Raw genomic sequence first — 24,331 nt, forward strand, 5'->3', positions numbered from 1 at the left:
GTTTCTGCCCCAGAAACTGGAGGCTTCTGAATCTTGTGATACCGAGCGGTGGAGAAAGCTTTACGAGCAGCATCTCCCCCTCCTCTCATCTGAACTTGCTATTGTCTGCTTTGCCTTTTTTTTGTTCTTTTTTAGAACCTTCCAATACAGCTGCCATCCCTGCTTCCGCCCGCCTGCCCCCCAACCCTGGTGCTACAAGTGTTACTTTGCCCATGGGTTGTACTGTGTCCCTCCTCTGCCTTGTTTCGAAAAAGTAAAACAGAAACTCAAAGAGAAGAGCATGGAGAGGGCTGGGGGAGGGGGAGCTAACATGTGGACCCGTTTGCTCAAAGTTAGGCTTTCTTGGCCTCAAAGAGAGGTCGAGAAACTGTGTTAAACTTCTCCAAAGAATATGCTTAAGATGTTTGGCAGGGAGGAGATGCACAATCCTGGTAACATCGCCAACAGCTCTGCAGCTACGCGTGTGGTTGGGAGCATGTCATACCTCTGAAGCGCAGGCTTTCTCAGTGGGCAGGGAGCAGCCTCTGTGGTGAGAGCATCCCTAGCATCCTCTTAGCTGCTCAAAGTGAAGGTCAAGGAGTATTAATTGGGCTTGCAAACCAACTTGGAAAGGTACTGTGCCTTCCGGGAGAGCAGCTGTTTCAGGGACACGTCACAACAGACGGGATGTGCTGGGGAGAAAAGGAAAGTTTTCCGTCTCGTGCATCTAGTGTTTTGTAATGTGCTTGTTTCTCTGCCAGCGTTGATCTGAAGCAACAGCTAGTTTCTTTGGAAATTGTGCCAAGTTTGTGTTTGGAAAGAGACAGACGCTTGCAGCTTCCCGAGCTGCACTTGGATGCAGAATTCTTTAAGCTCTCAACTTTCCTCCTCTGGTATGGAGCTCCTTAGTCTGACTTCACTCAGCAGATGGAGGACATTGTCTCTCCGTTGAGGGCCTCCCCCACCCCAAAGGGTAGTGTGCTGGGTGTGCACGGTCCTCAGCAGGGAGATGCTCTGGGTCTGGTGGAGCAACACTGCGGCGCTGGGCTGCTGCACTCCACCACTCACCTCCTCTTCTCGCCCATGGACCTTTCTCTCCAGACAGCATCCTGCAGCTACTGCTCCCCTACCTCCCTCCTGCCACCCTTCTCCACAGAGGTTTTGGTTGCAGAGGTTTTGGGGACAGAACTGGCCAGTCCACAGCAGTGCTGCAGTGGTGGGGCCAAAGATCTGGGGTTTTATGGGATGTGGATGGAGCAGCGTCAGTGTCCAGCTCATTCCTGTCTCTCTGAGCTGGAGAAGGTCTCACTGCTCAGCCCATCCCTCCAGGACAGGGTCTTCCTTTGTGCAAATCAGTGCCTAGAGGCCCTGCCTGCAAGGAGAGGTACTTGTTGAGCCAGGTGTGGATTAGCACCTCCAGACGGGCAAGCAGTGGCCGTGGCTGCTGGTGATGCAGGGGCACGGCAAACAGCCTTTCCAGCTGCCTCCCGGCTGCAGCTGAGCTGCAGGAGCTTGGGGCAGTCCCCAAGCCCCTGCAGATGTTTGCCTGAAAGAGGGCTGCTTGTGTCACCTCCCCTGCCGCCGGTCCCCAGGCTGTGGTGTCACTGGACTCGCTTTGAGGGCTCTTACCTGCAAACGTGTCCTGCTGAGGCTGGAAACGGCCCTGTAAGGATATACAGGACGGGTTTCTGCAAACCTGTGGGCTCGGGGGCAGCGGGGTTTCAGCAGCTATCTCCCAGGCGCGCAGTGCCCCGCTCCTGTCCTCGCCCCCCCACACTGCCCAATGCCAGCAGCACCCAGTGCTTTCGGGGGTGCACAAGCCCTTGGCTGAGTTTTGGCCAGACAGATGCACCTCCACCCCACCTGGCATCCGGCAGCCGCCCACGCTATCTGGGGAGCGCGCCCCAGCCCCGGGGCAGCGCAGGGATCCAGGTGGGATGGGACGCGACAGGGCAGGGGGGCTGCCTTGTGATTTGGGGCTGCCCCTGGCAGAGACAGGTCCCTGGGATGCCACTGGGCCCCTGTCCGCCCGTCCCGTCCTGCGGCAGGGTGGGGGGTTCGTGGCGGGGGGCAGCTCTGCCTTTTTCTGATCCGGGCCTCTCTGTTTGTTTGTTTTGAGTTTGCTGTTGGAGGGCCTGGAATTTAATTTCATGGCGGCAGCGAGCAGGGCTAATCGCGTGCAGATTGCCTGGCTCAAAGGGAGAGGGTTCAAAGCCGCTCCAGTGAGCGTGCACTGGATTTGAGCCACCGATGAGGACTTTGCTTCTCTCCCAAAAGTACCTTCTTGTGGAAACTACAGTCTGTCTTTTTTTTTTTTTTTTTTTTAAGTGTGAGACCTTGCTCTGGAATAGGCAGCGTTTGGGGTTGGATTAAGACATTTTTTTCTCTGGCTGTAGCTGCTCAGTTAATCCTGCAAACCTGCTATCGTGCAGACCCAGTGTTGCCAGCGCATGCGATGCATCCTCATTTTTTTCAGCCCGTTTCCTTTTGGGGTCCACGGTTGCAGATGCCAGACACTGTGTGAGCCTGCCCCAAGACAGGCCATGTGCTGGTGTAGCAGGCTCAAGCCTTGTGTAGGCATAGCTGACATCTCTAAGGGGATGCAACCTTGCAAGTGTAGACCAGCCAAAGAAAATGTATCCTGATCCTTGGGAAGGCTTTTTTTTTCCTTACAGGGATATTTCTAGCCAGAACCAAGGATGGCTGGTTTTTTTTTTTAGACACCCATGGAGGAGCGAGGGCTGCAGGCAGCAAGGGGCAGCAGCTGCCAGCCAGTTTGCAAGAAGGCAGAGATGCCCCCATGGCCGTTTTGGCCACTGGGTTGCATGCCAGGACAGGGGGCTGCTCGGAGGACCCAGCTGGGCGAGGGGCGCTGGGGCTGCCTGTTCCACCGGTCCTGTCCCCCCACTACAGGGCTGAACCCCGATTTGAGCTTGGCTGGTGCCGCCTGCGTAGGCGCTGGCACAGCTCTGAAGTTGAGCTGATTTTAATAGGAAAAGCTTTCTTTGCTGAGCCATGGGATGCAGCTAACTGCCTGCCCTGGAGCTGCCACGTGGGTCTGGGGGCTGGAGCGACCCCTGCTCCACAGCCCGGGGTGGGGGTCTTGCCCCCGCGCTTTCCGGGGTGGAGCTGTTTTTGTTTTTCCCAGCCAGGGCAGACTTAATGTGGCCAACGGGCCCTTCCCTTTTCTGCTGGGCCCCTGCAAAGAGAGGTGTTTTTTTTTTCTTTTCTGCAAGTTCTGCTTCTCTTTTCCAGCTTTCCTTTTGCACGGTTTGTCTGAGCGTGGCGGTGCGGGCGAGCACGTGGCTGGGCGGCTGGAGAGCAGTGCCCGGCTCTCAGCCAGGGCGATGGAAGTGTTCTTTTCTGCACTGTTTGGGGAGAAATTTTTTCCAACCTCTGTGCTACACGCTTTTGCTTTCATTCTCACTGAATCAAATATCGGAGATTTGTGCCTGGCATAAAGTGCGCAGGTGAATTTTGCCGTTTTCGCAGTGAAGTGCTTGGGAGGGTGATCCAGTCTGCTGGATCACCTCTCCAAACCTGCCCGTGAACCCAGCTGCCCTCCTTCCCATCTCCTTCAGCTGGGGCTGTATCACCCTCATGAGGAAGGGGTTCCTCCCCTGACCCCATCCCACCTGAACCCCCTGGGGCTGCCCTTTGTGGCTGCTGCCCCGTGTTGTATCACCCACTACCACCTTGGATGGAGCATGGTGCCGTCGCATTCGCAGCCTCCCTGGGAATGCAGGAGTACAATTCTGGCTGTGCAGGGCATTGCTGCTTGAGTTTTCCCAACACTTCTACTATCTGTGGTCCAGGGAGACTGGAGCAGCCTCTAGATTTATTACAGCATCAGGCTGAGCGGATTCTGGTGTTTTTGAGTGAGGGTCCTCTCGTTTGGGCCAGCAGGATGAGCACTGGGGAGGACGCGTGCTGGTGGCCTCACACGGCAAGAGGTTGAGCTGTTTTGGGAAGCGGGGGATGAAAAGATCACGGTGGGGTTGTGGGCCAGCTTCCTGAGGCTTGAGCACTCTGCTGCCTCTGGCTTTTTGCAAGCCTCACTTTTTGCTTCGGGTGAGAAGCTGCTTCCTGTTGTTTGTGTGCACCACCACGGACCCGGCATCTGCGCTTGCATGGTGCTTTTCCTGCACACCTTCCCTTTGAGCAGCAATGCTTCTGTGTGTCAGAGATGGGGAGCAGTTTTTTTTGGTGTGTGTGTCTCTCTCTTACCCTACCACTGCCAGCTAAAACCTCCTTTTACGATCTCTAAAGCATTTGGATGTGACACCGTGCTTTTTGTGTCTTTTGCAAGCTTCTGGCAGTTGCTTATTCATGTTTTTGAGGTTTTCTTTTGCTAAAAATGTACAGTGGAGGCTCATGAAGCTGTTCTGTTGGAGCTGTGTAACTGAACCCAAAAGTTGTCTGCCTACAAATCCCAGGCCGTATAGGAGCTGCAAGTCCACATAGCTCTGTCATGCCTGTCTGTTTTTAGCAGGGGCTCAATATACAGTGGCTCCTGTATCAGGCAGTCACCTTGCACAGAAGCAGAAAGGATTGAGATGGAGTGAATCGGGCTGGAAAATTTACCTAGTAAACACAGATCGGGATACGGTTTTGGCCGGTGGGACAGCACTCGCAGCAAACTCCGCATGATTTCTTGGCGTGGGCAGATTGGGTCCTGAGTCAGCATCCTTGGGAGACAGCAGCCTTGGGGCTACTTGCACTCCAGGTAGTCAAATTTCGGTCAAAATGATTTAAAATTAGCAACTGGAACCGTGGCTCTGGTCACCGGTTGGAAAGCCTGTGTTTGCAGATTTGCCTCTGGCCTCGTCCCGCTTTGGAGGTGAGCTGAAAGCACTGATTCGCAGTGGGTGGTGTGCTGCTGCTGCTGTTGTCAGCCACATGGCTTTACGAAGTCTCGTTTGTTTTAGCTGTTCTGTATTTGAAAACAGCCAATTCAGGTTTTTTACGTTTTCGTATTCTTAGTGACACCAGTGACTGTATTCACCGGGCGATTTGTGTCAAGCCTGTCTCAGAAGCGGCTGCTTTGCTGTACATGGACAGTGCCAGTGCCTGGGGTCTCCTCACTGACCTGCGCATTGGCTGTGTCCCTCAGGGCAGCGTTTGCAAGAAGGTGTGCTGCCTTTAAAACTGATGTGGTGAACTGGAGGGTCGGAGCAGTACGGATCAGTTCTGGGCCCCTCAGTTCAAGAAGGACAGGGAACTGCTAGAGAGAGTCCAGCGCAGAGCCACGAAGATGATTAAGGGGGTGGAACATCTCCCTTATGAGGAGAGGCTGAGGGAGCTGGGTCTCTTTAGCTTGGAGAAGAGGAGTCTGAGGGGTGACCTCATTAAAGTTTATAAATATGTAAAGGGCAAGTGTCATGAGGATGGAGCCAGGCTCTTCTCAGTGACATCCCTTGACAGGACAAGGGGCAATGGGTGCAAGCTGGAACACAGGAGGTTCCACATAAATATGAGAAAAAACTTCTTTACAGTGAGGGTAACTGAACACTGGAACAGGCTGCCCAGAGAGGTTGTGGAGTCTCCTTCTCTGGAGACATTCAAAACCCACCTGGACGCGTTCCTGTGTGATATGGTCTAGGTAATCCTGCTCCGGCAGGGGGATTGGACTAGATGATCTTTCGAGGTCCCTTCCAATCCTTAACATTCTGTGATTCTGTGATCACTTCTCACCAGTGTCCTTCAAGACTCTGAAACTGTTAAATCTTTGTCTTCCGCAGATGGTTTTTATCATGAATGTGTTTTCCTCTCCCGTCTTTTCCTTGCTGACATTCCAGCCTCCTGAAAGCAAACAAGAGCAAGCGCCGGTGGGATGAGAGGTCTGCGTTTGGCCTGGGGTGCTGGCGGGTGCCAGCCTGCAAAAAGCCCTGCTTGCAGTGTCCAGACACTTGCGGCTGTCCTTGCTCAGCTGGAGCTCACACGCCGCCAGCGGGAGATTTCCCCTGTAAATTCGCCTAAATGGCAAACTTTAATTTCCTCCCCCCTTAATGCTGCGAGACATTAAAAGAGCCTTTGTTCATTAAACCAGAAAGTATCCCCAGGGCTGATGGGGCTCACGGTTGTTTCTGGGGGGCAGCAATGGGGAGCAGAGAGCTCAGCAATGGGGAGCAGGGAGCACAGGCGGCCCTGGCAGGAAGGGGGTTGCTCGGAGGGGCAGCAGTGGCCGGCGCCTGGAGCGGGCCGGGATGGTAGGGCCCCACGAAGGGATGTGCTGCTTCCGCCCCGCTGCTTCCTGCAGCGTCAGCCCCGCTGCTGGCTCGGGATGCGAACAGGGCAGGAAAATAACATCCCTGGGCACAGACGCCCAACGTCATCCCGTTCGCTGGCCATGACCAGTTACGTGACCCGTGCCCAGCGCAACGCCTTTTGATGTTTCAAATGCACAAAAGTGTAGCACCATCCTAACTGGGAGTGCTGGTCTCCTGATGGAGGTGATGCTGGGGGCAGAGGGATGGGCAGGGGGGAGCAGGCATGGAGGTGGGTCGAGGCCAGAGGCCGTTCCGGGAGAGTGCTTGCCACCATGGCGGGGAAGCAACAACCAAATTCAGAGGAAATGATGCGCTCTCTGGCCCCCGCTGGCCTCTCTGCCCCGGCGCCTGCCCTGTGCCTGTCCCGCCGGCACAGCAGTGGCCATGCCTGGCCTGGTCCTCCACCGCCGAGCCCCGGTCCCGCTCATGCCACTGCGTGTTCCTTCCTACCCCGGTTCCTCCCATTCTTACCTCTTCCTCCCACTGCAGAATGCCCTTCCAGGTCTCCCTGCAAGCCGCTTTTCGGCCAGAGGGGCTTTGGCTCTGGCTGTGCGGCCGCAGGGCAGGCATCTGCAGAACTTGGCTTGTGCCGTGGGGCAACCCGGCAGACACATTGAGGGTGCAGCTGCGAACCTCGGGAGTGCTGAGAGCATGGGCAGACTGATCCCAGTGATTTCTTTCTCCCAATGACCAGATTTCTCTGGGGTCTGAGAAATCGCTGCCTTTTCCTTGTGTGAGAGGGAAATGTGCAAACTTGCCTGTTGAACCTGTGCAGAATGCAGAGATCAGGAGATCCCTTTGCATCCTGCCCGTGACGCCAGTTTCTGCAAGGTCTTGCTTCTGCTGTGAATCAGGCAGCAAAGCTTCCTACCTGCCTTCTGGGGTACACTGAGCACCTCTGCCTGTTTGGCCGGTCTCCTTCTTGCCACCTCCAACCGGAGTGAGCACAGGTTTGTGGAGCAGCACAACCGAACTGAAGTACCTTCCTCTGGGTAAATAACTGTGGAGCGAGCCGTGAGCCTGGAGCATTATTCCTGCTTTTTTAGTAGTCACGTGTTGGGGTATGCACAAGGTTGATGGTGACGGCCACTGTCTTTCATAACTGTAAAGATCACTCAAGCCCCCTTCTCAAGGGGCTCCCTGAGTGCAGTGTATCCACCACTGGCATGTGCACGCAGAAGTGTGCACACTGTGCGTGCCCTTGGAGGGGCCTGGGGGTCCCATCAGGAATTGCAAAGAGGACACGGTAGCTCTAAGGAGTGATCCTCGGCCTCGTGCTTATGGTGAAGAACTTCTGCTTTGTGGGGGGGGGGCCTCAGCATGCCCACCCGCTGCAGAGGTTTTGTTGGGGGCTGAGCATGTGGGCATAGCCCAGTTTATCAGCTCACCATTGCTGGGAGCAGGACGTGGCAGCAAGAGAGGTCCTTCTGCAGGTGGCTACTGTGATCGTTAGGTTTTTGCAGCAAGTCTGTTCATCAGGGCTGGAGCAGCTGGAAGCAAATACTGCAGAAAGGCGAGGCTGGATGTTAATTTAAGAGAGGGCATCCACACAAGGGCTGTGGTCAGCGATGCCATGTTTAGCCCCGGACCCACGTACAGCTGTATGGGAGGGACCGCTTCGGAGCCAGTGTGGCACAGCGGAGAGGCCCTGGCAAGCAAAGGTCACTTGTGCAGATGAGTGAGCCAAAGTCATGCAAAGTAAGTCTCATTGGCTGTATCAGTGCCTGGGGCCGTCGCTGCCCTCTCTCCCTGAGCTTGGCCTGGAGCAGCTCAGAGGCTGCTGTCTTCTCTGTGGTGCCAGGGGGGCTTCTCAATTTTACACACCAGTTTTGGCACAGGTTATTTTGGCGGTTTCAAAACCTGCCGCTGTTGAAACCGTGTGCAGGAATTGCCAACCTGCATGCAAATCTGGATATGTTTTTTTAGCAGTTCTAATACAGGACTTCTAATAAATAATGGGCATGCCTACAGAACACTGAAAGTATCTATAAGACAAAAAAACAAAAAAGGGGGTTTTGTTCGCTTTGCATGTGGCTAGCCTTGGCGTAAGTAATTATGTCGGTAGGAAAGCAGGACTATTTTTGAAGTGCTCGGCTTCAGGCTGTGTGAGGTGAGTGAGAGCACAGAGGACCACGCTCTTCTCTAGGCTGGTTTTGTGGCACACGTGCCAGGGGGAGTGCAGCTGTTGGTTTGCCATGCAGATAGAAGGATTTTCAAGACTCATTTGGCATCAGCTACTTGGTTGGGGTCTGATACCAAGAGGCTACAGTGTTTGCGGGTTTGCTGTGAATGGTGTTGTGCAGTTGCTTTGGGTACGTCTGGTCCAGCCTCCATGCGCCACTGGGATTTTGTTTGGATCCAAGCCTCTCTTTTTAAAAAGCAAAACAAGACAAAAACCAAACGTGTGCAAAGGATCTGTGCTCAGAGAGATAGATTGTGTGTGCTAACTCACTTTGTGCTGTGCCTCTCTTCCAGTTGGTGCGCTACGTGTGGAGTTTTCCCAGCCTGTGAACCTGGAAGAAGTGGCGAGAATAAACCCAGAGGTCAAAGCAGGAGGTCGTTTTGCTCCGAAGGACTGTATAGCACTTCAGAAAGTAGCGATAATCATACCATTCAGGAACCGAGAGGAGCACCTGAAGTACTGGCTTTATTACCTGCACCCAATTCTCCAAAGGCAGCAACTAGATTATGGAGTATATGTTGTCAACCAGGTAAGATGCTAAAGACGCAGGGCTTTATAACGCTCTTGTAACAGTGCCCATGCCCCCTAAAACAGAGGAGTGGTTGCTTTATCCTGAATGGCAGTGGGCTGGCCAGCAGGGTTGAGGTTGCTTTTTTTTAAAAAAAAAAAGGCTGTAGCACTAAAAAAAGTGAAAATGAACACGAGCAATTTTGCTGGTGTCCCTTTCTCCGGTCAGGCATGATTCACTCTAAAGAGCTTCTGCTTAAAGTAAACCACTTGGTAAGGAGGGAAGAAATCCCTAATAGTACAACCCAATCTAATTTATCTTTCCAAATGTCCCTTTTTCCCAGCTGCTGGAGGAATTGCATACAGAGGTCTTTAGGGTGACAAGGTAGCGTTAATGCCTAATCTGGCATTGGGTGTGCCATAAAGCTGTAGGATTTCACTTACTTTCTCGAGCAACTTCTGTTTGTGTTAGTAATAGTGTACAAAGTGTCAGGATGGAGGAAGCAAAGCTGTGGCAGTGGAGCAGGTGAGTGATTGTCTTCAGGTGAACAGAACAGAAAAGAAAGAATTAGTGATGGGGGTGGTTTGTTGTTTTTTCCCTCGATATCTGATGGCCTTAGACCTGTCTTTTTTAAAAAAAAAAAAAAGAAAAAGGCATCTTTCACTCCAAACAAGCTGTCTTAATTTATACGCTAATGGTGGTTAAATAAGTGGGTGTTGTTCACACTTGGAAAAGCTTAAAATGTGTGGGCATTTGCATGGGCTGCAGCGTGAAAGGGCAGATGCAGTTGTGAGAGCCCCAGCAGAGGCAGAAGGCTGGACAATCGCACGGCGCAGTTTCTCTCTTGGATATATATCTATATCCTGTTTTCTCAGCTCAGTAAAAACTGAGATGAAATAACATGCTTCTTTAAATGTAACTGCTTAAATTTGCACATCAGCTGATGTGTTTGGGCATATCAAACACCAAGAATATTTAAAACGGTTGCCCAAGCGATAAATTTCCTCACAGAATTGAAAGTAAGGGGAGACCTTTTTCTAGAAAGAAAACCCATACTCTGTTACTACTATTTCTCTTTCTTTGCTCATTTCCAGGGTGCTAGAGATCTGGGCAAAAGTGATTTGTGAGGAATTAGCGGTAGCTCCCAAGCACAGCAGCCAAGATGCTCCGGGGTCTGCGGCCAGCCATGCTTGTGGCCTGGCAGCCACGTTGCTGAGGGTACAGGACATTTCTGCAGCATGCGGACTGGCACACTGTGCTCTAAAATTAAGCCGTGTAAGGAGACTCTTCCTGTGTAATGCAAAGAGCAGCTGGTGCCACTGTGGTCCAGCAACACAGAGCCAGCCCCAGCCCTTCGTCCTTCAGGCTGCATTTCCTTCCACGTGCAGCATTTGTCTGTGCAAGTTACCGGTGCTACGAGGTTGCTTGAGCCATGGTCCCCACCTGGGGTGCAGGTGGATGAAGGTGGCAGAGCAGCATGCCTTCCTCTTCTGAGTGTGGCTTGGAAGCGAGGGTGCGATGCGGCTCCCAGCAGTGATCCTGCGGTGGGGGCTGCTGCCTTCCCGGCCAGGCATAGCTCACCGGCTGGCTCTGCGGAGGACCGGGAGAGCTGCCCACCCACGGTCCAGGGGCACTGCTTGTGGGTGAGAAGCCGTCTGCATCGCAAAGAGCCGGCAGTGCAGCTGGGGCTGGTATTTCCCCATCAGTGGTGTTCGAGGGTAAGGACAGCGAGGGGCCCGATCACGTGGAGCTGTGCCGGCGACCGTAAAAGCAGGCAGTGTCCGAAGCCCAGCTGGAGTTCCCACTGCTGCTGCGATGGTGCATGCTGGCTTGCATTGCCCTGCCTTGCTGGCTCCTCCTTTTCTCTGGTCCTTTCCTCCAGTGCTAGGGCTGTGGGGCTGTCTATGTACTCTAAAGTTAACCCTCACAAAAATTATTGAAGCAAATGTTTTTTTCAGATGCATCCCCTGAGCAAAACTGGAGTGGGAGTGACATCCATTACACAGGGTATATATGTCCCGGACACATCCAGCAGTCAGATGTAGGTTAGCAAGTAAGACTATTTGATTTGTAAAATAAACATGCTCCTTCTGCATGCCTCTAACAAGCTGTGTTGGAAGAGGCAGTGGTCAGTGGTGGTGAACCCACTGGAGGCATCTGTCGAGGGTGAGTGGGAACACTGAGTAGAGACAGTTGCAGAAAATGTATTAATTCTGCCAGAAGTACAGTAAGAAAACAGTCTTATTTCTCTGCTGTCTTGACAATTGCTTTTCTCTTTTTCTTGTCTGTCCTTCCCTTTGCATCTGCCCTCCTTTTTTTTTTTTATTTTATTTTTCCTTCTAGTGGGGAAATATTACCTTTACTTGTTAATCCTGTCTATAGCAAAGCAATCACTGAAGCAAGGAGAATTACTGTGTGATCTGGTTCTTACACGCTGCCTACGTGCTCTTCTGTGCTCTGCATCTCATAGAAAGAAAGAGGAGCGCTGAGCCCTGCTACTGCTGCACTGGTAATGTCAAACTTCTTCCTTTCAGCGCAATGTGTTTCCGTCATGAGTCCGTTGTGTCTCCACCATGCTGTTCTTGCATGCCTGAATGCCTCAGAGTAGGACTTGGCCGAAGTCAGGGGGACGATGTTTGTAAAATGTCCAATGTGTAACAGGAGCCAGTGGAAAATACATAAGATGCTTCACCCTCCACACCCCACACTCAGCAAAACCCAAACCCGACGCATGGACTAGCAGTTGTAGGATCTTTCAGATAAAGCTGAGATGAAGACACGCAGCTGGGCACACTTTTGGTAGCAGCCATTTGATGCCACGCAAGCTTGACTTCATCAAATGAGAAGGCAGTGGCGAATTTGTGGCATCTCCCTCAGTCCTGCTTGCTCCTGCCGTTACCCACGAGCTCTCCGGTGCCTTCAGCCGCTGCCACCTGGGCGCTCAGGTCTGGAAATGAGTTTTCTCGCTGCAGTTCAGCCTGTGCAAATGCCCATGCAGCCAGACTGAAGATTGGGAAAGGGGAGACTTGGCAAATTCCCTGAAAACCCTGCAGTTGTTCAACAGTTTTCCACTGGCCCCTGGTGTTGCCTGCAATGTCCTCGGTAGCAATTTTCCAGAGAGTGCGTGTGTGTGTGAGTCCGGACTGGTTGGGGCATCACACTTATTCATGTTACTTTGCAGGGGGTGTCAGGACCCCCCAGGTATGCGGGCAAAGGAGGCAGTTGTGCTCAGATCCTGCTTGCCCTCGCAGTGCTGCGGGAGGCGAGTTTCCCCTATGGCTGCTCTCTCCTGCCCGATGTAATGGTGCTAAGGCCTCAAAACACCCTCTGACAAAGTGTCTCCTGGTGTCTCTGTGTGGCCCTGGAAATATGTTTCTACCTCCTCAAGTCCACTGGAGCGTGGACTTTCACATGGACGTTGTGTGTGTGGTTCAGGCTGTCTTGGGGGATCCCTGACTTAGATAGCAACCTCCCATTGAAGGTGATGGCTCTCTCCTAGCCAGCGAGAAACATGTATCCTCACCATTACCTCCCTGAGACTTGGCGAGCTTAGGATCCAGGTGAGAGAGATGCAGCCGTGGGTCCTCTGCAGTGCTGTGCTGTCTGCTGGAGGAATTGCCAAGCTGCCTCCTACCTACATGGAAGTGGGAGGCAGGACAAAATTGGGACAGATGGCTTCTTGCTGGTTTGCAAGCCCTTTAGCTTGAATGAAAGTTCCAAAAACCTCAATTTTATCTGTCTGGCACTAAAAAAAGGTAGCATCCTTTGGTAGGTCTGGCTGAGCAAACCACATGCAGCAAAGGTAAGGGATGAGAAGTAAAAAAGGCCTGGATGTTCTTTTGCTTGGGCTGATCATCTCCAGGTGTGAGAAGGAGTCAGCATCAGCCCCTGCAGGACTGAGGCAGCAGGTTGTCCCCCTTCAGCCAGTTGCTTGTGGACCAGGGAATGGAGATGGACTTGGACATGCTGGGAGAGACATAGGGAGTAAAATCAGGAGCCAGAAACAGGTGCTGGGCACCAGCACTGAATTCAGAAATGGGTTAAGTTTCAGGACAAGAGAACATAAGGAAAAAATTGTCAGGAAAAAAAAAAAAAGCAAAAACATGCTTGGTCTACATCTTTTCTGTTTGAAAGCCTAGGAAATAAGTGTGGAGGCTACGTCTAGAGCTTGGCTGCCTTGTCAAAGCAGCAGTCCCGTGTGCACTGCCTAGCTCTTCAGGATGATCCTCCTCTGTCCAAGCAAGTGCAAACTGATCCATTTCCTTGTGGCAAATAACAGGGAGCCTCCGTGGGATGAGGAGCTGCCAAGCAGAGGTGAGGGCTGGGGGTTTCTTCAGTTCTGCTTTATCTGCTCTCTGAAGGGTCACCTGTGGTACTGTGCCCTGCGCTGACCTGGAAGGGACAGCAGCATAGAAATGAGATTTCCTAACTCCTTCTTTCAAAAAGTTGGGGATCAGTCAAAGATGGAAGCCTGCAGCAAGTTTCTGAGTGTTGAGAGATTTGAATCTCAGATACTGCAAGCACGCCAGCACTTCCACATTGCCTTAGGTAAAGAGACAGAGTTTTCTGCAAAAAGCAAAACCTCGGCTCAGTCTTTTTTGCTCTGATATACGCAGTAAAGCCCTGCATATCTCCTGGGACAGAAAACCAGCCTCCTGCCCTCAAAGGAGTCACAGCTGGTAACAGCATTGCAAGGTTTGCTGCTTGAGCTACCTGCTCACTGTAAAGTTACTAAAAAACGGCTTGGAGAGGGATTTTTGTTTCCTTTTTTGGTTGTGATTCCCCCCTGCCCCCCAAGTCTTTTTTATCCCACCGTGCGAAGCTGTGTGGCCACTCGGGAGGGAAGCAGTGGTGCCCATGTGAAGTGTTTGCCGTGTGTCTGGTCCCTCTCCACTTGCAGGGCCCCGGCGTGGGTTCTGCCGGGGTCTGGTGGGTGAGGCAGCAGGAGGGGTCCTGCCTGCTCTGGGTCTGGTCACTGCGCTGTGCTTTGGGGTTTTTTGGGGAGAGGTTTAAAAACGCAGCTCCTCGTAGCATTGTTAATCCCTAAATGTGACCCAGAGGAGTTAGAGGTTACCTGAAGGCGCAGGTTAATTACAGCTGAGCCGCTGCTGGTAACAAAATCAGTGTGAAGTGCCCTTTACCTTGAAATTTCGTTACGAAAAGAGCAGCCAAAGGCTGTGAAAAGAGGACGTGCTCTCCTAGACTGGACCCAGCAGCTGCTTTGAGGTGTGAGCACATTGCACTCTGCACCAGCACCAGGAAAAGTCCCCCTTGGGACTATGGAACCAGGCCCAGGTTTGGTGCTGTGGGACCTGAGGAGCACTTGGCAGCTGGGGCTGGACAGTCCCCTTCACTGGGGGAAGAAGACCGTCCGATCGCACAGCCTCAGCTGCACCCTCTCCCCAGCCTCTTTGTTCGACTTGCCTTAATTTTCTGTACTCAAATTTTCACTGCTCTTGCTTATGCATGATGGTGATCATCTTCCCACCACCTTAGTTACTGTGTGAACCCTTTTGTTTCGGGTGAGGATGCTGAGAATTTGCTCAGATCCTCCTCCACGAAAGCTCACTCCTCCCTGTGAAGTCATTTATGCCTGAGGCAGGTGATGAATGCTTTTGAAAACCTTGGTTTGACACTTGCATGTTAAAACCTTCATTTGAAAGGTATTTGTGGCTGTTCTAAGAACCTGTGTTGGCTCTCCAGCTGCAGTTCCATTAACAAGTCTGGATTAAACAGTTCCCAAACTGATTATATATTAACGAGGCAAAGCCATTTTGGAGGAGGTGATGTTTCAAGCTGCTGCTCCTCGGGCACAGTGTTTTATCCGTCCTGGATTGGTGTCCCATGCCAGGTGCGGGTACTGCAGGGTGGGGGGAATGGCTTGCATGGCGCGGGAGTCCTTTGGCTCAACACTGCTCCAAGGGTGTGGAGGGGGAAAGGTGGGATGTGGTAGAAGAGAAAGGATTTGGCAGTCTTGGTTTCCAGGCTGGCAAAAGACTTCAGCCTCCTTCAGTGGTGCCCTATGAGTTCCCTTCCGCCTTCTCTGTTCCCCTGCACAGGGTTTGGGATTGAAGCTACTGCTGCAAAGTTGGGTCCTGGATGGGAAATCCTTACTCTGAAACCACCGGTATTCTTGGGTTTGTGGGTATGATCCTGTTGTTTTTCAAAAGTACTCGAGTAATTTGCGAGCCTGTACTTGTGCTCAAAGCCACGTGTGCTTTTGAAATGTTTCTGCCTGAGAGAGGCCAAACTGATTTCTCCTCAGGCTCCTTGTTGCTCAGGGAGGAGAGTGGAGAGTTTCCTGCCCCGCTCTCTGCGGGTCCCTTCGTTAACTGCGCCTGCCCTGGGATAAACGTGCCCTGCTGCAGTGTCAGCTCTTTTCAGGTCCTTCCCATCATGGTGACAGCCCTCCTGGTTTCGTTTCCCCAGCGAGGCCCCCGGGACAGGTGGCGGGTCATGCCATGACGGATGGTGGGTCATGCCGTGCTCCGGCTGGCGGGGGAGCAGCAAAGCAGGGGCTGTGCACCGCAGCAGACGGCAGTGCCCGGCGTGCGAGCCGTAGCCCTTGCAGGAAGCAGCTCGCAGCAGCCTGCCATCAGTAAAGAAGGCTGTGTGTCACAACCACGTGCTGAACCAGCAGCACCCTTTCCTGGGGAGCGTCCTGCTCCTGTCCATGCACGACTGCCCAGAGCTCAGCACAGGAGCGAGTGGCAGAGCGGCAGACCTTAGCTCCGGGTGCCACCCTGTACTTTGCAAACAGGGTCTGGCACGTGCTCAGGCATGCTGAGGAGCAGAGGGCACGCCATGGTCCTGCGGACATCTTGTGGCAGCGCTTAGGAAGAGGGTGCTGAAATCCTGTCCACAGAAAGGCTTTGGTCTGTGGTCTTTGTCCTGGCTGTAAGCTAAAGCACGGCCAAGGTTTCCTTCTGTAGCAAGGTTCCCTTCTTCCAGAGGAGCTCATCTCCCTTTGCTTTTCTCCACTGCTCTAGGAAGCCCCAGCTGCTTGTCCCAGCAGTCCGTAAACACAACATTCAACCCCAAAATGCCTGTGCATGGGGTGGGATGGGGGGACCACTCAGCATCAAACCTGCTCTCTCAGAGCCTGCCACCAAGAGAGGGGAGCTGAGCTGGATCCAGCCTGCCCTCAGCAGTTTTGGCTGCCCCCGCGGTTTGCAGCTGGGTCGGATGCCATCGTCCCACGGGCAGCGTTCAGGGGGGACTCACCGTGGATGTCCCGTGGGTGTGGTGGGGGGGGTGCTTGGCCTCGAGCTCGGTCCGTCACAGGCACACCAACCCAGTGCGGCAACACTGGCGACAGGTAAGAAACTGCTGATGTCAACTGTTAAATTTAAGTCACTTAACTCTTTTTTATTTGTTTTTAAATTAGGATGGAGAAGAAGAATTTAACCGTGCTAAACTGCTGAATGTAGGATTCGCAGAGGCTTTGAAAGAGTATGACTATGATTGCTTTGTGTTTAGTGACGTAGACCTCATCCCAATGGATGACAGGAACACCTACAAATGTTACAGCCAGCCACGGCACCTCTCTGTGTCCATGGATAAATTCGGATTTCGGTGAGACGCCTTTCAGAGGAGCATTTTGTTCCTAATATCGCAGTTAGCCTAGCAGGCCGGGCGCAGCGTTAACACATCCCCACCCACCATTGAAAGCATGGGAAAATGTCACTGGCAAAAGCCTGTCTTGGCGTGCGCATCCCTGCGGGGAGCGGGTGGCAGCGAGCGGGATGGGCTGGAGGGGAGGAACAGGGAGAAGCGCAGCTGAGCAGTTTTATTAAAATTCACAGCTTCTGGAAAGTGAAACGTAGGGCGAGAAAAAACTAAGCGCCTGTCGCTTTGCAGATGCCCGCGTATCCCTTCTTGTGTTTCAGGCTGGAAGACAGCTAGTGTTTCCACCCAATCTGAAAAGTGAGACACTCTCACACAGAATTATGTGCAGCTTTAAAAAGACTGCATCAGACGCTATTTTAAGAGCAAAATTAAATATTTTTGGCAGTTCGATTTTGGGCCATTGAGGGACCTGCCTTGGTATCTCAGAGCAACACAAAACGAAATGCCTTTCAGCATACATTTGGGTTCAGCAAGCTGCTGCAAATAAAAATGTGTCTTGCTTTTCCTTCTTTTTTTTTTTTTTCTATCCCAAATCCCCAAGGGGGAGTTTAGAAGCTCATCTATAAGGTGAAAACCAGTCATGACCCCATCACAGTGGCCAGTAGTGCTGAAGACAAAGCAGTGGTGTTGGTGGCAGGACCCCTGTCTGTCTCCACTACAGACCCAAGCCCTGCTCGGAGCAGGACTGTCACCAGCACCGCAGCAGCTGCAGTTTTTTCTTGCAGCGAGGTGAAGCTTAGAGCAGAAATGCAGGCCCCAGGGGTTTCTTCTGCTTGTTGAAGCAGAGACAAGGTCTGTGGTAGGTCCTGGTGATCGCTGCATAGGCCCTCTCCTGGTGCCATGGGTCTGCATTTCATCTGTCCCCAATGCCCCGTTGCATCATCCCCCGTTTTGAGCGGGAGCTGGTTGGCTTTCTGCGTGCAAGGTCACGCAGCCAACTCAGTTTTGGGCTGCGAGCTTTTCTTTGGGGCACTGGGGAGTGTGGAGGCGAGCGGCAGAGCTGCAGGAAGAGAAGGCTCTGCAGCACCTCCGATGCCTTGCTGAGCTCTTGCTGCTCCCGGGGCACGTGTGTTGCTCGTCTGTCCTTTGGTGAGGTGATGTGCATCTCACCAGCCTGTCCTTTGAGGTCAGTGTACTTCTTGGTGAAAGGCTGTAGCCGTTGCCAGTTGCAAAATACTTCCCAGCTGTATTTGGGACCGAGCCCCCCAGCTCCCTCTGCCTTGGGTGAGTCCAGGGCACCAAAACACGCGCTGCTGCCTGCTGCAGGGAGGCACCTTGCAGCGGATGCTGGCTCGCCATGGGCTGGGGTGAAGGGCAGCGGCAAGCCCTTTTTGGTGGGCAGGGTGCTCCTTGGCTAGCACCTCTCCTCCTCTAATGGCCTTTTCTCCCCACTTCCAGGTTGCCTTACAATCAGTATTTTGGAGGCGTGTCTGCCTTGAGCAAAGAGCAGTTCACAAAGATCAATGGGTTCCCAAACAATTACTGGGGCTGGGGTGGTGAAGATGATGACATTTACAACAGGTAAATAAATACCCTTCTTGGTACTCGGAATGCCTCCGGGGTGGGGATGAGCACAGACCTGCTGCTCTCGCCCGGGTGTGGGGGCATGCGGGGTGTCTTGTCACCCCGACCGCGGGAGCCTCCCCTCTGGTGGGGGACGGAGGTGGTGCATGGGCAACCTGCAGGCTCAGCCAAAGCGTGTTCCTCCTGGGTGCTGGCACCCTGTTTCGCAGCTCCCACGGTGTGCTGGGGAGTGGGTCTGGCTGGAAAAATCCCACCCCTGCCCCGCACATGCATCACTTGTTCGCCACGCAGCCTTGCAACCATCCACGCCGGTGCACGGGTTAGAGCAGTGTGCTTCTGGGTCTCCCAGTACTGCCCGAAGGAAGGGGATTTGGGGCGCGCAGTGGGGGTTAAGACCTTGACCCACCTAGCCCAACACAGCCTGAGGCTTGCCTGATTCTGCAGCCTGGTAGCAGATCCCTTTGTTCCCTGGAGAGCTTTGTTTGTCAGGCTGTAAGCAGCTCTGAATAACACCATGAGCCGTTGCTTCCTGCCCGGAAGGAAGCCAAGCAAGGCTCAGAACTGCAGGAGAAGAGGAAGGTGTTTGCACAGGACAGGCTGGGACACCCCTGCCTGAAGACTGGGGCAGAGGGTGGACATGGGGTTGTGCTACCTTACAGCTTCGTGTCCCCATGGTGGTCGCTGTGAGACATCATCATGGGGAGCTCAGATTTGGGAAGCCCTCTTCACGTTTCTCGATAGCGAAACCACTCTGCGTGGTCTTTCCTCTGGGCTTTCTGAGCTCTTGCGGGCTTCAGGGAAGGGTCTTCCTAAAAGTGCTTGTACCTTCCCGAGGTTCAGCACTTCTGTTTAATAAACCAAGCGAGGCACAACCTTCCAGTGGGGCAGGGCATTCAGAGCAAGGTGATAGTCCTCTCTTTATGGGGCAGTCAGGTTTTGAGGAGCAGAAGATGCTATACAGAAATGAAAAGGGAGATGCAAAGAGGAAGAAACCAGGTACTTTTTCAGCAGTGGTATCCACGAACTGCAGGTGCCTTGCAGAGAACATGCAAACAAAGACAGGCTGCCCCTCGCCCAGTGGGTCCCAGCTGGGACCATTGTGGCTTTGACCATGTGTCCCCCCTGCCATGCTGCTTCACCACCATTCACTTCAGTTTCTACCAGCACTGCAGCTTTCACATCCCAGAAAATGAAAGCTCTTCTGGCTCCTTTCCAGATGGGTTAAAAACTAGATGCCTCCCATTCAAATTCCAGCCTACAGCCTGGAGCAAGGTTAATTTGGGCGTTGGAGGAGCTGGTGGTGCAGGTGAGGGTGCAGTGAATTAGCAGATCCTCGGTGTTGGCAGGGGGACGTCTCTTTTCCTCACCCTGACATGCCTGGGTGGAAAGGGACTGGCTTTCCCCCCTTTTGGTGTTAGCAAGCCTGCAGACGCACTAGCGACATCCTTAAAAAAAAAAAGGCAAAACCCCAAAAACCAATGGTCATTTGTAGAAGGCGTGGCAGAGCATCCCACATCCGTCACCTGGCACAAGTGTTTATTGAACTTGCTTTTTACAGGCTGGTGTTTAAAGGCATGGGGATATCCCGTCCGGATGCCGTCATTGGGAAGTGCAGAATGATTCGGCATTCCCGGGACCGGAAGAACGAACCCAACCCCGAGAGGTGCGTCTGACCCGTCCCACAGCGGATGCAAGGGGCACCTCCTGCCCTTGCTTGGCTTTCTCTTTGCCTGCAAAAAGCCTGATCGCGGAAAGCCTGTGGCCATCTCCCTTGCTGACGTCTCTGTTCCCCGCGCTGTAAGCTGCCCCCTTCCCCTCGCCAGTTCATTACCTCATTACAGACCTTTTCCCCAAGATTTCACTATGGCACAAACACCTCTCGCCTTTTTTTTTTTTCTTTTTCTTAAACACAGCAAATTAAGCTCTAAGCAATTCTTTCCATCTTGCCTTTGGCGTATAAAACCTGTGCTCTAGTGCAGAGCTGGAGAAAGGCCTGTGTGATTTAAAAGCTTGGCTGCTTTTTCCTGGCTAAAATTTGACCCCGTAGGGATGCCTTTGCCCACTGCTGAGGATGGCCAAATCTGGGAGTTTATGGGACCCGTACTGATTGATAGTCAGGTTGTTCTTAAAACACTGGAGGTGGTGCCTAAGAGGCTATAAAAATGTCATGTGAAGTTTGGGTTGTTTAAACATTTTTCTTCCTTTCTTTCTTTGTTTTTTTTTTTCCCTCCCCCTTCCGCAGGTTTGACCGAATTGCTCACACAAGGGAGACAATGAGTTCTGACGGCTTAAATACACTATCCTACAAGGTGTTAAGAACTGACAAGTACCCTCTGTACACAAAGATCACAGTGAATATTGGCTCGCCAAATAGCTAACATCACAGACACAAGAGAGACCTTGCCTGTGTTGCCCAGGACATCTGGCCTCACTGATGCTTTCTGTCTGCTGGTTTTATAACAGTTGCAATGAACAACAAACAAACAAAAAAGGCCTCTTTCGGCATGCCAAAGCATCTCCAGATTGGTTGGACAAGTACTTTTCTTCTTTTTTTTTTTTTTTTTTAAATTCCAAACTTGACTTTACACAACTTTCTAGCTCTCCATTGTTTTGTAAGTCCAGAAGCTGTACATAAGAGTTGTAAATATTTACTTTGCCAGAAAATGTTGAATCTGATCTATTTGCTGCAGTGCTCCCTGTGTTGAGTTAATTGCTGGACCCAAATTTTACTGATTACAGCTGCGATGCGTCAGCAATTACTGCCCATGGTATTTTGGTATTTTAAATGAGGTGGATGAAAACATTCCTTTTAATTAATTCCTGGTTTTACTTTATGAAGGACTGTAAAATGCTGCTAAAATTGTACAAGTTTACGCTCTGCATTAGATTTTTTTTTAATGGAGACAATATCATATATTATTTTTCTCATAGTGACCAAAACAAACATCTTCTCTGTGTGCAGAGCAAGTGTTGAACAATCAAGTCTGGATTCAGTGAATGTCATTATTTCTTTCAGTCTCAAGGGAGGCTTTGAGTGAGTTGAGCCAGAATTTGCCAGTGAGCATTCTGCATACGGTGGGAGCTACACAGATGGCATCTGCAAAAACCGCTGGCTTCAGATAACCTTATTTCTGGATGTGATAGCGACTTCTTGCCTCAGCACAACACCTGGGCTTTTTTTTGGGGGGTGGAGGGGGGTGGTTTTCATTTTTTTTTCTGGAAATAAAGATGAATGAATTTAATTGCGCGATGAAATTATGGTGTTAAAATTTGCTGACACTTGTTAACAGTGGTAGAAGGTTGCCATGCTATTTAAACTTTGTCTGAAGCTTCCTAAAACCAAAATTTTTCTTGCAAGGTCATGCATAAAACTTGAATTCACTTATTACTTTTGTTGTTGTTGTAACATTTTAATAACTTTAAAAAGTAATTTGTATATCATAAGCAGTATATTTAACACCAGATTAAACTAGGGTGCAGCATAATAGGATATGATTCAAGGCCTCCTTTATCTTCAGACTAGTAGGCTTTTTATGTGCGTCATTATATATAAGCCATGTGTTATATTTGCTCTGTGTATTTGACCATGAAATGTCCTGCGGTGCTGAGATATTCACAGCAGGGCTGACATCCAATCGGTTTTTCTTTGCCTACAGCCTATTGCAATGTGTGTCCTCTATTGGGAAACTCCCTTCTGATTTTCTCAGGCTTTGAGGGACACGCACGTTTTGGAGTACTACTTTTTTGTCAGTGCACCAGGGCACCACCTGTACAGGCACCCTGCTTTTCCTTCCCGTGACCCTATGAAAGCCTCAAGCGCTGACACTCTTGGAGCTGGTCTAAGTGATTTAAAGCTCTCAGCCAGAACTGAGAACTGAATTCCTTCTGGTGAGTACTTTGCCACCAGCTCTGACCACAGCAATTTGCACTTCCTTGGCCTGTGCTGAAGGCTGTTGAAATCAGGGACGCTCGTCGTATTGGGGATCATCTTCAGCACTGCCTCTTTTTTTTTTTTTTCCTTTTTTTTGTGTGTTTTTTTTTGTTTTGGTTGTGGGTTGTTTTTTTTTTTTTTGTTGAGACCTGAAGATTTTGCTGAACCCTTGCACTGCAGGGGTGGGATCCTGCAGGGGCTGGGGTCCAGCGCGTTTCTTCTTAGGCCAGCAGTGGCTCAAAGTATGCACGGAGACTTTTAATTTATTGGGAGACACCCAGCTTCCTTTTCAGTCTCACTTTGAAAAAGTGATCACCCTCTTCTCTTAAAAGCTGTTGCTGGCCAGACTTGCTGCCTCAGTTGTGCTGGGAGCTGAGTGAAGGTGGGGTTGGATGGAGCAGGAGCAAAGCACAAGGAAGCGGGGTTGTATTTAAGAGCCACTCTCTTGTGCTTATCATTGCATTAAAAGAATGACTCGTTTTTGTCAGGTCAGGCTCCAGGTCTCGCAGATACAAAGGGGTACAAGAAGAGGATGTGTTGCAGAAGCCAGGTCAAATGTCTACCTGTAAAACATCGGTGTAGCTGTAGTCTGCACCAGTAACGGAGACACAGGCAAAGACTTTTATTTTTTCAAAGGTGCCTTAGAAGCAGGGCCCTGCTCCCATGGGTGGCAGACCAGCACCAGAACTCATTGAGGCTCCACTGAGAATCCCAGGTCTCTGCAGAGGGCACCTCGATTTTGTGCTGAGCCTTTTCTAAGCTGAAGAGGTGGGACTTTCAGCTGTAGTGGTGTCTGTCTGCTAACAGGCTATGCAAAGGGGCTACCTGTTGTAATGGAGTGGTTGGTTTTGTTTTTTTTTTTTTTCCCTTGCCTTAGGATTCTCTGAAGATTAGAAAAAAGTGTAACAGCTCATCGTTTCATTGTATGCCAAACTCATTGAATACCATGGAGGTGGTCTGAGCACTTGTTTCTGGCTGTTACAATCAAAGGTTTCTACACACGTACCTTGAGAGAGGAGAGAAATGGAAACTGGAAAACCAGGAAACCTGAAAAACATTTTCAGCAGAGAGACACTACCGGTGCAAGAAACTGTTGCTTAGTTTCTCTTCTGCTAAAGCCACAAGCCATGTAAAAGCCAAAGCTGCCTTTTGTTGCTTGTTTCGCCCTTCGGTGCTGACCCGTGATTTCCAGATCTCACTGTCCCTGTGTGAACTGTATTGGGCAAACTCACGAAACGCTCCTGACTCAACCTGGCCATGAAACCTCTCCCTGGGATTTTTGGGGGCCTTTTCTACAAACGCTCACGTTGCACAGAAGTGAATTCTGGCCATGACCTGTGGTGGGTGGTGTTTTTTCCTCTCCTGTACTGATAGCAACATTCAGAGTGATACTGTGTGTTGACGGTTGAAACCCAGAACAAACAGCTGCAAAGGAAACGCTAATGCTTGGTTTCTTTGGGATTACTGTTTGCTTGTTAGGATGAGGGAGGGTCCTGGCATGCAGCTTCTCCCTGGGATGTTACTTGTGTACTGGACTGCTTATGGGTTTCCTGTAGGTGGTTTTGCTTTTGCATTTTTATCATTTATATATTAACGGATGTATAATCCAATGTTCCTACTTTACTATTGATGTTAAATAAAGTATTTTCAGTTATGATGTCTGGCAGCATTACTCTGAATTACCTCTCCGGCTGGGTGGGTTTCTTGCTGATGGGGTGGACTGGGTCATGCCTTAGCCTCCTTGCATTAACTTTCTCCAGCTTTTCCCCCCTCTGGCTGCACCCCCCCGTGAATTTCTCTCTCTGCACTGCAAAATTTTTACCGTCATTAGAGAAACAGATCCAAGAGTCCCCAGGTGACACCAAAAAAGAGTAAGGTGGTTCGTTTACCTGTGGTTAGGGGGACAGCATGCAAACCCCTCCTGAAACCAGGCAGGGGACGCAACCCCTCACCCAGGCTGTTGGCTGCTTGGGGGAAACAGGCCACTGCTTGCTCCCCGCGTGGTTGTGGGTTTGGCTAGAGTGTGGAAATGGAGAAGCCATTCCTTAGAAACTGATGCAAACGTTTGCCTGTGTTCCTTGGCACTTTCTCATGAGAACAGTTTCCATGGAAGAGATCTTTCTGGCTGCAAGACTGTGGCTAAGGCTAGGCAGCTGGTGTGAGGTCCTCAGCACTCTCCAGGGAGAGGCGGGCTTGTTCCGAGCTGACACCAGCTACCAGCCTCTGAGGCACAGGCTGGCACACTGGGGAGGACATCCCCAAGCCCCTACAGTTGCTTGGAGGCATGCTCTGAAGACCATCTTTACAGA

The 24,331-nt window shown here is 51.4% G+C and overlaps 1 protein-coding gene across 2 annotated transcripts in view; it reads left to right on the top strand.

Moving 5' to 3' along the window:
* Positions 1-23,676, top strand: part of B4GALT1 (beta-1,4-galactosyltransferase 1) — a 28,019-nt gene extending 4,343 nt beyond the window's left edge. The window contains exons 2-7 of one of the 2 annotated variants that reach the window (XR_011050119.1): positions 8,724-8,959; positions 16,326-16,513; positions 17,966-18,088; positions 19,650-19,754; positions 20,334-21,979; positions 22,900-23,676. Coding sequence is in view for 1 of the 2 variants with exons in the window: in XM_068423687.1 (XP_068279788.1) it covers positions 8,724-8,959; positions 16,326-16,513; positions 17,966-18,088; positions 19,650-19,754; positions 20,334-20,469 (788 nt within the window). In the remaining variant the exon portion in view is untranslated. Of the gene's footprint in view, positions 1-8,723; positions 8,960-16,325; positions 16,514-17,965; positions 18,089-19,649; positions 19,755-20,333 lie in introns of both variants that reach the window. The other variant, XM_068423687.1, reaches the window with a different exon arrangement.
* Positions 23,677-24,331: the final 655 nt, after the last annotated feature.

Source organism: Nyctibius grandis, chromosome Z (assembly GCF_013368605.1).
Source record: "Nyctibius grandis isolate bNycGra1 chromosome Z, bNycGra1.pri, whole genome shotgun sequence".
In the NCBI taxonomy this organism is placed as follows: Eukaryota; Metazoa; Chordata; class Aves; order Nyctibiiformes; family Nyctibiidae; genus Nyctibius; species Nyctibius grandis.